This window comes from Mus caroli, chromosome 6, assembly GCF_900094665.2.
Source record: "Mus caroli chromosome 6, CAROLI_EIJ_v1.1, whole genome shotgun sequence".
In the NCBI taxonomy this organism is placed as follows: domain Eukaryota; kingdom Metazoa; phylum Chordata; class Mammalia; order Rodentia; family Muridae; genus Mus; species Mus caroli.
In genome coordinates, this window is record NC_034575.1 from 116,440,808 (window position 1) to 116,452,106 (window position 11,299).

General features: G+C 52.5%; 1 protein-coding gene across 1 annotated transcript in view; it reads right to left on the minus strand.

Annotated features, from left to right (window-relative positions):
* The window catches only part of Iqsec3 (IQ motif and Sec7 domain 3), a 96,980-nt gene that overhangs the window by 4,112 nt on the left and 81,569 nt on the right, over positions 1–11,299 (minus strand). Inside the window, exons 6-11 of the mRNA XM_029478257.1 lie at positions 9,682–9,821; positions 8,517–8,642; positions 6,155–6,254; positions 5,630–5,791; positions 3,254–3,346; positions 1,473–1,522 (exon numbers count right to left, since the gene is read on the minus strand). Of these exons, the coding sequence (XP_029334117.1) occupies positions 1,473–1,522; positions 3,254–3,346; positions 5,630–5,791; positions 6,155–6,254; positions 8,517–8,642; positions 9,682–9,821 (671 nt within the window). The remainder of the gene's footprint in view (positions 1–1,472; positions 1,523–3,253; positions 3,347–5,629; positions 5,792–6,154; positions 6,255–8,516; positions 8,643–9,681; positions 9,822–11,299) is intronic.

Here is an 11,299-nt window from a genome sequence, read left to right on the forward strand (position 1 = left end):
GAGAGAGAGAGAGAGAGAGAGAGAGAGAGAGAGAGAGAGAGAGAGAGAGAGAGAGAGAGAGAGAGAATGAACATGAGTAGCAGTCACGATAGCTCAGAGAAGATGAAGGAGCGCCTGCCATAGGGGCTTGGCCAAGCGATGCCAGAGGAGAGGGAGCTAGGGCCAAGCCNTGAGGCTGTGGGGTGGCCAGATTGCCCTCTGTTTAGGGAAGCAGAGGCTGGCAGGATCCCTGGAGCTAGCTGGAGGGGCAAGGCAGCCTTGCAGATAGCCGTGTGGCCCCTTTGGGCAGCTAGGAGGGAAGAGGGGCACCATATGGCTGGTCCTTCCTGGGTAGCCCCAAGAGGATGAACTGGAGGGCTGGTGACTAGGGTTATCTGCAAGGCTGAGAATGGGCAGCTGCGGGAAGATGCGGGCGCAGGGCAGGGGATGGAATACCCACCCTGGGGGCTGTTCAGCTGCTGGGGCGGGAAGCTCCTCCGGGTAAAGGTGCCTCCTCCAGAAACACGTGGGGGATGGGGTGCAGGGACAGAGAGAAACTGAACTCCCAGGTATCCTGTGGCTCCCTAGGGCTTGGCAGGCTGCTGGGTGGGCATCTCCCTTACATCTAGGGGAGCCCTCCTGCTGGTGGGCATGGGAGAGGACTGTCTATGAGCAGCTGGTGGTCCTCAAGGCCTGGCAGCCAAGGAGAGGGTCTATATGGGAGGCAGTGTATGCCGCCTTTAGGGGCTGCCTTGGGGCTGGCAGAAGCCAGCCGCTACTTCTAGGTTCCTTTTCCTTGTGGTTTGGAAATGGCATCCTCTCCTCCAGCTCATCCCCCAAGGAAAACCTCTGAGGCATCTAGCCCTGCTGGGCTTCTTATTTCTCCTGTGTTCACCCCACCCCATGGCCAGCTTTCCAGAGANTAGTTGTTCCAGGGAGAAATTCCTTCTCACTGTCTCAAACCCCGGTCCTCCAGTTTCCCTGGAGGTGTCCAGATGTCCCTAGGAGTGATCATGGAGAACTTGGCTTTGGGTATGACTTTGGGAGGGAGCCCAGGCTCCCTGTGTGAGGAATGATCTAGAAAGGGACCATTGAGTCTCTGATATGGCACATATTTGGGGGATAGCGAGCAGTGTATTGGGGGTAGTGGGTGTGCAAAGAGCATGGAAGGGGGGCCACTAGTGTTTGGGGGCTCATCTCCCTGGNCTGGGTTGGGCTGGGCTGGGAGCTTGGCCCCAGAGGGCAGTGGGCAGGGACAGCTGGCTGACTGGGGAGCAGCAGTTTGGCAGTGCTTGCGGCTTAACTAGGCGCTGGAAGGGTGGCGTTACCCATGCTAGCAGTAACTTTTAATTGTATCTCTTGAAATTGGTAAAATGGTGAGTCGGGCTGGGGAGGCATTGATTAATACCTGAGAAGAGAAACAACAGAGACGTGAGAAGAGGGACAGGGGGTCACAGGGTCACTCACCTGGATGCCACCAGGCCTCCACTTACCTCCCCCGAGCTCTCCGCCGCTTTCTCTCCTGCCATCGCCTCCCTCTTGGCTTTGAATGCAAACAGCACAGGACTCATTCTCCACCAGTCCTGCCTGGAACCCTTGGCCCTCTTCCTCCCCATCCAGCATCTCTGCCCTCTGGCAGGTGTGGGTAGCAAGACTTAGGTGCCACACACACTCTCCACTGGGGAACTGCCTGGCATAGCAGGCAGGATATCAGGAGCCTCACTAGGTCCCTTAAGAGCTCTGTGACTTTAGGTAGGGTGCTGCACCTCTCTGGGCCTCCACAGACTAGGAGGCCTCTGGAATTCTTTCTGACATTTGTACTGGGGAGTCACTTTCTCTTAGTCGAATCCTTGCCAGTACGATTTGGATAGGGTCGCTTTTGAGTGGGCCCTGATTTGTAGGCACCATATAAACCTGTTTCCTTTCTCTCATAGGTCCCTTGAAGGAGGGGCTGTCATTTGCTGTGGTAACTGTGACTTAGTAACACTGTGGAGTTTTGAGGATCTAAAGGCCCATGGCACATCCACACCATGTTGCTTGCCCTCCACAGATGGGCCAATGGCCTGTAATTAGGTCTACATTTTCTNGCCACCGGATGTGCATCAGGGACCCTGTGGACCCTCGGGGAACGACTTGATGACGCTTCCTGCCTATGGTCTTCCGAACCTGAGCTCCTTCTGTTTCTCGCTTCCCATCCTCAGGATGGCGGTTTTCAGCCCTCTGCTTCTTGANGTGCAAAGGAAACCGCACAGTTAAGGACACCATGAGGCAAGTCCTTGGGGAAACACATCCAGATCTGACAGGGGTTTGCGGCTCCCACAGGAGAAGCCGGAGGGACGAGTCATCTCAGCTGAGAACTGATGGTGAAATCCTGACAGCCCTGAAAGTGAGCAGTGACCCATATCCCGAGTCCTTGGAAGGTAAAGGGGGCTATTGGCTTAGGTGGGTGGCATTTAGTCATGGTGACATAGGACGCATATAGATGACATCTCAGAGAGCCTGAAGCCTTNCTGGGAAAAGGAATGCTATTCTTTGGCTGGTGTCATTAGTGCTTGGGATGCTGTCTAGCCTCACTCTGGCACTGGGACTAGCTAGAGAGGTTTGGAGGGCTTGGGACTGTAGGAGTCCACTGTGTTCTTCNCTCAAGCAGCTGTCCTGTGCCTGTGGATGCNCAGAGTGCTCTCGCTATAAGCTCTGAGTGTGAGATGCAAGCAATGGATAGGCTAATGCATGAGCTGTGCATGGGGTTTCTGGATATCTCCCATTTCTCTTCTAATGTCTCCATAATTGGGGGCTATAGGAGGGTGCACAGCCCACCTCTCTTGCTCTCTACCAGTGGGTAAGACTGAATGAGGTAGCTGGCAGAAAGGATAGAGTCAGGCAGGGGTAATCAGGCTCCAAGGGCTGTGTAAAGGAATACTAGATCCTAAGCTCTCTCTGACTCCACTTGGCTAGAGGGGAAATTCAATCTGAAGAAACCACTTAAACAGAGTTTGAGGCCCATCTGGATTGAAGCCAGGCTCTTGACCTGACTCCAGGGGCAAGTAGTGACATTTCATATACAGTCCTGCACTTTGGGACCTTTTGCAAAACGAATACATTTCTCTGTCACCTTTTCCTGCACCGACTAAAGGTTAAAGACACAAGTCTGGAATTTCTCTATGGAAAGAGATAACTAGAGGAGCAGCGTGGCCCCACCCAAACCCCCCCAGAGCCAGGTGCAGGACTGTGGTGAGCTCTGCATGGGCTGGGTCAGGGCAGAGCCCAGTCTCACCTGTGGGTGATCCTTGCTTCGACTGTGGGTCCCCTTGGGCTCCAGCAGACCTCACGGAGAGCGTCTTTGTGCCCTGCTGCTTCTCCAGTTCCCCTAAGGAAGGGAGAAACATGAACAGTGGCAGCACTCACAGTCCCAGCCCTGGTGTGCTAGGGGCTGTGGGAAGAGCAGGAGGAGGTGGGAGGAGAGTGCCCTCCACTCTGAGAGCCAGAGTGGGCCAGGACACTGAGAACCAGTTAAACCTCTCTGAGCTCTATGTGCGAGTGATGATGATGATGGCCAGATTTGCTTGACTGTCAGAGGGGCCACGAAAAACTGATGTGGGACAGGAGACGGACTGCTGGGATGGTCACCCCGACTGATGGCTCTTAGGTAGCCTCTTTATTCCTCGCTTGAGGAGACAGATGGGCTCAGTGCCCAAGGTCACTAGGAAGACTTCCTGAGGTAAAATACATAGACTGAGCCCTTACTTGGGCAAGCATTCCGTGCGTCAGGATAAGGGCACTGTGCAAGGCAGCATAGTCTCTAGACACAGCTGGGGACATCTAGTCCTGTCCCCACTTGCGAGCAGGATTGTCGCCCCACCCACCCCACAGCTGCTGAGCTCCCTGCAGGACGTGGTTCAGTGTTTCCCCAAGGGGTGGATTCCGTAACCTGTGTGGCTGGGACGCATGTCCTAGCTGGCCCTCCACTGGCATCTCTCTGCACTAGTCATTATCCCAGTGGCTCTAGGGAAAGGCTAATTGCCATCCATGTTGAGTTGACAGGTATTATTAAAGTGTTCTCTCAGCTTCTCGGTTCCTTGGGACATGATTCAAGCTCCCTTTATTAAAACTATCCACTTGGGTTCCATTTGCTGTTTCTCTGGCTGCTCCGAATCCAGGGACACTGAGCGGTAAGTGTCCACACCAGCAGTTTGCCCGTGTTGCTGGAACCACACCCGTCCCCCACNTGTGTGTGCAGTCTTACTCAGCTCAGCCTTAGCTGCTTGCTGATTCGCAGAGGGGCCCTCCTGGCTTTGGGGGAATTAGTGCCGTAATGACACACGAGTCCAGGGGGCCTGGGTGTGATTGTTCACTGTCACTCACCGACACTTGCTGTGAGAACTTGGACTCCCTTTTTAAGCTCTGCTGGCCTCAGTTTCCTTGCTAGGAAGGGAGCAACATGCACACATGGGAAATTGTGGAAACCAAGTAATGGGTCCTATTGCCCGTCCAGTGCCAGGCATGTGGCAGATACTGAAATGGTGGCTCCTGTGGCTCCCATTTACCTCCTCACTGACTCATTTTCTCTCCCGCCTTCCTCCATGACCAGCCCTCTTCTGTCACCTGCTGTCACCGCACTTTTCCTTCATCTGAAGACAAAAGGCCAGCCCTCTACATATGTTCCTTCTGGCTTTCTTGTCCCCCAGACAGCCACAGAGGCTGTTTCTTCTCCCCCTCCCCTCACTGTGATGGATTCTGACTGGATCTGCCCTTCTGCTGCTCGGAGAGTGGATGTCAGGGCTGCTGTCAGGCTAGAAGAAAAGAACCTTCCTCAGGAGAGCTGAGGCCAGGTGGGCAGTGGCTCCTGAAGCAGTTTGGAGCCATTTGTTATGTTCTGACTGGGAGGAAAGTAGATCCATTTCAGGGCACACATTTAAGAATGTTCAAGAATGAATAGCCAAACTGGGTCCTGCATGCAACTAGTCCAGCTCTTGAATAGAGTTTGCTCGTGACACCCCTGATTCCAAGAAAACCAATGTNGTTCAAAGCCAGCATGCACTTGGNGCATCCCCTCCCCAAGTAGCAACTCCATCCTGCTGGGTTTCATTTTTAGCCCAGTTTTGAGTGTTTTCTTAGGAGACTGTACACAGAACCTCTTATTTCAGTCTCATAGTAGAAAGACCATGGGCTAAGCACCATACTCAACTGCAGATGCCACCTCTGCCTGTGTGCTGGGCACTGGTTACTGTCTCTGAGCCTCATCCGTCAAAGGGGACAAAGCAGCAGCTCCCTTGGAGGCTACCGCGAATGTAAGCAGGATCTAGCAGAAGCATCTCTCCCCTGGAACTGGCTCTGCTGTGCCTGGATCAGCTCTCTTGGCTGTCTTGGCCGACACAGCAGTGTCTGGTTGAGAAAAGCCTTGTACCCCACGTGGCTGGCAGATGTGCATACACATGTATGTTCTTTGGAAGGTCACGTCAATTGTGAAGCAACCCCACATTGGGATGGGATGTTTCAGTGGGCCTAGGAGTGCAGGGGAAGGGAGTCGGGCTCACGCTGGGGCAGCGCAGACATAACAGTTCCCAGGAGGTAAGGGTAAGATGTGTATGCAGGCTGCCTCTGCCTTTGGGGACCCCATTTCTCTGCCTTGGGAGCCGGGGCCCATCCTTACATTCTATCCGGATCTGTTCCAGCTCCGTCACCTCAGCGATGGACTCCTTCAGGTCTTCCACGAACTTCTGCATCTCGTCGGAGCCCAGGGCGCAGAAGTGCAGCACCTGCTTCTTCTCNGAGCCCGAGACTGGGGTTGCCAGAGTGATGCCATGGGAGTAATCTGGAACCCAGCGACCCCCGACCAGTGAGCGACCCCCCCACCAATGAGCGACCCCCCACCAGTGAGCTCCCACAGCAGGGAGGCTCGGCAGCTAGGTGCAGGGAAGGCTGGTGTTTTGGGAAGCTCCCATCCTCTGGGTAATCTGGAACCCAGCGACACCCCCACCAGTGAGCTCCCACAGCAGGGAGGCTCGGGAAGCTAGGTGCAGGGAAGGCTGGTGTTTTGGGAAGCTCCCATCCTCCGGGTAATCTGGAACCCAGCGACCCCCCCACCAGTGAGCTCCTACAGCAGGGAGGCTCGGCAGCTAGGTGCAGGGAAGGCTGGTGTTTTGGGAAGCTCCCATCCTCCGGGCCCGGGACTCACACTCGTTCTCGAAGAGGTGAAAGCGCATGCCTAACAGGCCGACTGCCTTGCAGAACGTATACGTGAAGGAGCTCTTCTTCTTTGGGCATAGCTTGAGGATCTGCCCAGGGGAGGGACAGAAACAGATGAGTGGCCTCCTGTAAATGTGCGTCCACAAAGACAGGCAGCAATGCCCAGAGACGTCTTGAATGTTGGTCAGTAGACAAAGATGCACAACTGTTCACGTCAGAACAGTCTCCATGCCCCCGGCCAGGAGGGGGGCGTACACATGGGCCATCACTGGTTAAAACCCACCAGAACCCATTACTTCTGCACTAGAAGCCCTGGCCTGTAAGTCCTCCCAGATCTAGCCTCTGCCCCAGGTTGGCTTTATGTTGGCCCTCCCAGTGTCCTCCATTTGTAGCCTGAAGCAGCCTAGCTCAGTTCTATGGCAGTTATTCCCTTTCTGCAACTCTCCCTGCAGCTTTCTGTACTGCCAGATTCTGCTCATTATTTAAGTTAACCCAGATGCTCCTTAGAGAGGGCTTTCTTTCAAAATCCCATTTAAAGCCACAAGCTAAAAGCAAGTCCCCAGTCTCCTCTGCAACCCTGTCACCCTGTCCCACCCCCATTTTATAGATTCACAGCACCCCTCCCATCTGATGTGGCTTCATTCTCTCTCTCTCTCTCTCTCTCTCTCTCTCTCTCTCTCTCTCTCTCTCTCTCTCTCCCTCCTTTCCCTTTCTTTTCAAATGTTTGTTTCTGCCTAAATTGAAAGATCACCTCACCAGTTGCTCCATATATAAACTTATATTTTATTTAGGACCTCTTATGAGCTGGGCACAGAGGATGCAGAGGGATAGATGTGACAAGAGCCCTGCCCTTGAGGAGCTCACATGATTGGGGAGGAAGATGGCTAAGAACAAACCCCCTCTACCCACCCAGCAAAAGCAAAGCAAAGCAAGGCACAAACGAGGTGATTTCAGAAACTTTGATGTGCTTTGATGAAAGTAAGATAAAATTAGAAATTGAAAGTGCCCTGGTAGACTGCCTTGCTTGGGCAAGAGGCCACCCGGGAAGGCCACATTTAATTAAAGACCTGCTTGAAGATCGGGAGGTGACCACACCCAGAGAAGCTTTTGAAGGGAAGTGAAGGAGCAATCAGAAAAGAGGTCTGGCCAGTGGGAGGCAGCTCCTGGGGCCGGGGTGTTAGAGTGATCCAGAAGTGTATAGAAAATGAGCTCAGAGACCTCTGGGGCTGGGGGAGATCGGGCCCTGCTGGAGCCTGGCAGAGGATAGGCACTGATGTGCACTCCAGAAAGGTACCAATGCTCTGTGGAAGTGGTAGGAGATGGGGGGACTGAGAACATCTTAATGTCCTATGTAATACAGACCATCTGTACTCCATATTGTAAAAAAGAGGAACCAGCATTATATGTGTGTGTGTGTGTGTGTGTGTGCATCACTAACTAGCATCACTAACTAGATTCAGGGCTTCAACAAGTGCCTGAGCCCAAACTTCCACTGTAGGATGGAAGAGGGTAAGGGTGGGAACAAGAGGAGCGTGGACTTCACAAATCCTCCAGATGACTGCCTGACCGAGGGGCAAAACTGAGCTGGGGAANGACTCTCTGCCTGTGTCCCCTCCCCCATTATAACCTGCTGGTAGGGGGGTGATATGGAAGACATGTTTTTAAGATGCCAATCCACTGTCTTCTCAGATTGTTTGCTCTGAGTCAGGTTCAGTTTCCACCTCTTTTGTATTGACTCTGTGAATGACAGGTACCAGGGTGCTCCTGTATTCTGGCTACAGAAGGAGGATCTGAGAGAGTCACTGGGCCAGGCTGGCAGGCTGGGCAGAGTGAGGGGTCCCTCTGTGGGATCCTGCACAGGTTTCCTTTCATGTGACTCACTTAGGGAGCAGGCTGGAAAGAACAACTTTGTGGAGCTCATTCACCCCGCCTGCTTCTTGACACTGGGGACAAGTCCCTCACGGTGGGAAGGATTACAGATTTACTGATGGGACACTTGTTTTCAGAGAGAACTACACCACACATACACACGCTATCCAGCCTCTCTCTGGGCCCAGGGACAGTGACCTTNTCATGATCTCTCAGGCAGGACTGTGGCGCCAATGCTGAATGCCTCACCCCGGGCTTTTGGTGTCACGGAGAGGCAGGTTGTCTGGGGTCTGGCTCATTTTTGCATTGACTTGTGTCTGTGCCTCAAATTCATGGTGTATCATGTCAGAACCGGTACCTCTACAACTGCTCCACCCTGCCCAGTGTCTCCCTGCTTAGTCTTGCCCTGCCCAGTGCCAGTAGGCAGGGACTCAGGACAGCACCAGCTTCAGTTATTCCCTTCCCTGGCCTGTACTGCTCACCACCAGCAGATCATTGAAGAGGAACACTTCTCTCTGGTGTGCTGCTTGTTTCTGTAGCTTGTTCACATCGGTCACCTCGAAGAGCCGGCTACAGCAGACCAGGCGGCGGTGCGGCATGGACAGCACCTGGAACCCAGAAAGGGCTCTAAAGTGAAGCCCCCAGAGATCCAGGGGCCCTCCTCCTAGCCAAGGGCACCGTTTTTCAGAAAAAGAGATAGAGGTCCAAGGATGGGCTCTGCTTCTATGGGAAGGGTAACACTTGACCTTCGAACTCTGCTCTGGGGGCCTCCGTTCCCTTCCTAATGCCTCTAGGGCAGCATACTCAGAGAAAGGATTCATTATGCCTGTGTAATGAGATTGAGGGATGAGGAACAGAAATTGAAATAAGCCTTCAGAGCGTTCAAAATCTACCGCCCTCCTTTGCCCCCTCTATGACTACGCATGTGTGGAATCCTTACCCATCTCTTCACTGCACACTCAAATNCAAAATGTGCAAGGGAGAGGGGATGATAAGGACCCTGGAATCTATTCCAGTAACTTAAATATCAACTGGCTTGCAGAGCAGACAAGTGCTGAGCCCTTGGCTTTAGAGGCTCTGCAATGATATCCTTCCTGCACAGAGGAGGGAGTTCACAGGCAAAGCTCAAANGCATCCCCCAGTGGGGAGGTCATGAAGCTTCCTTGACTTGTCTGCACTCAGTGTAAGGTGCCAGTAGCATAGAGAGCCACAGGGGATGACCCCCCAGAGGGGGACTCACTGCACACTAGAACATGTTTCCTGGGTCCAGGTTGCCCTAACCCACAGTCTACATAGTTCATTTTTTTGCCTGTCTGATCATCTGGACCATTCAGGCATATGTACAATCCACTGCCTCTTATGAAGGGTACCCTAAACTTTCCTGACTGGCCATCCCAACCTTAGATCACTGGCCAGTCCTTTCTGACACCAAGCCCTAGTAACAGTGGGGGGGGGGGCAAAGGGGATGGGGAAATGATGCAAAGGGGGAAAAGGATGTCGTGCCTGGTACACAGCACAAGCTCAGTCCGTGGCTAACAGAGAGTGGGGGGGATTTCAGGAAGAAAGAAAGGGCAGGAGGTGGAAGACAGCTGGCTGTGTATCCCACCACAGGAGCCTCAGGGAGCGCTGCTCGGTGTGGGCACTCACCGTCTTCATGCCCACGATGGACTTCTCCACCTTGGTGACATATGTGACATGGTCCTCATTGGATTTGAGCTCCTTTTGCTGGATCCTCTCATAGATGCCTACCACCAGTTCTCTGGGGATGTCCGCACCATCATCCACACCTACCAACGTGGGGGAAGGGGGAGTCAGAGCCTCAGACAAGAGGGACAGGACTTCCCTCCACAGNGAAGTACTAGTGAGGTGGCTTTGATTAGCTTTGATTGAGTTTTGCCTCTGACCTTTACCAACTGGCTCCACACTTCCACCAAAGGAAAGATGTTTTAGTGGTGGAAACATGGGTGCCAAAGTGAAAACAAAGGGAAGCATGGATCTAAGAAAGACAGAGAGCCATAGCCATGGTACTCTGGAGTGTCCGCTGCGGGCTGTGTTTGCTCAAGCGTTCCTGTCCCACACTGGTTTTAGTGTCGGTGGATGAGGAAAGTGGATAAAAAAAATTCTACATTATAGAAACTTTAACCAATCCTTAAAATAAAAACTTTTTAAGTGAAAAACCCCAAGTGTTACAGTATATGTGCTGTGTGAGTCCATGTCTATACCCTGGGANATGAGAAGGCTACTGGACAGTACTGTAAAGCATGATAGTGGTAAGCTCAGACAGGTGTCTCAGCTGAGAGAGGTTCTGTGTTGATGGAAATGGCCAGTTTATAGGCACAGGTATGACCACATGGTGTCCGTGAATATAAACTGTCGGAATTATACGTCGTATCTAGTCTGCGTTTATAACAAGGGTGGGAAGAAAGAAACAGCCTGCTTCTGACTGATGTGGAAGGAGCACTATCACACAGCCAGCAGGCTGGGGATGCGGCTCAGCAGAAGGAGGTCTGTCTAGCATTCAGAAGTCCCTGGCTTCTAGCCTAGCACCANAAAATAAATCAATAAACAACGGAAAACTGTTGAAAGTGCAGCTTCAGGGAATGGCAGGTGACGGGGCAGGCTCTTCTTTTCTGTAATAAACCTTGTTAGAATTATTTTACTTTATTAAATACATACATGCATAACTTTGATTGGTTGGTTTGTTTGTTTGTTTCAGTTTTGGAGACAAGGTATCACTCTACAGTCTAGGCTGGCCTTGAACTCACTCTGTAGCCCAGGCTGGCCTCTAATAAGCAGCAATCCTCCTGTTTTATCCTCCCATGTGCTGAGGATTACAGGTGCACAGCACCACACCCAGCGCTTTGAATTTTTTAATGCCCAGACTCTCAGTGTTGCATGCATCACACGCCGATGGCTTTGAACTGGTGCCTGTAAGGAGTTCATGGTATTGGTTAGAAAGGTTTCTCTGCAGGGTGCTTATCAAGCAGCTNAAAGCAAGGATGAATTAAAGAAACTCAGAACCTGGAAGCTCTACTCCCAATCCCTTCTCTCCTATGTCACAAGGTNAGAAGGGCTGCTCCCACTCAGACACCAGACTAGTACCAATGACCCTGAGGTCACCTAGTGGGGATGGTCCGCAGTAAACAAAAGGCAGAAGGTATTGCTATAGGGCCCTGTTGCTTTGAGTAGGGCTATAGTACCTGGGGACTCAGTTTGCTGCAAAGTATGAAAATTTCCCAGTCTGCTAGGGATTACCAGGTCCCCA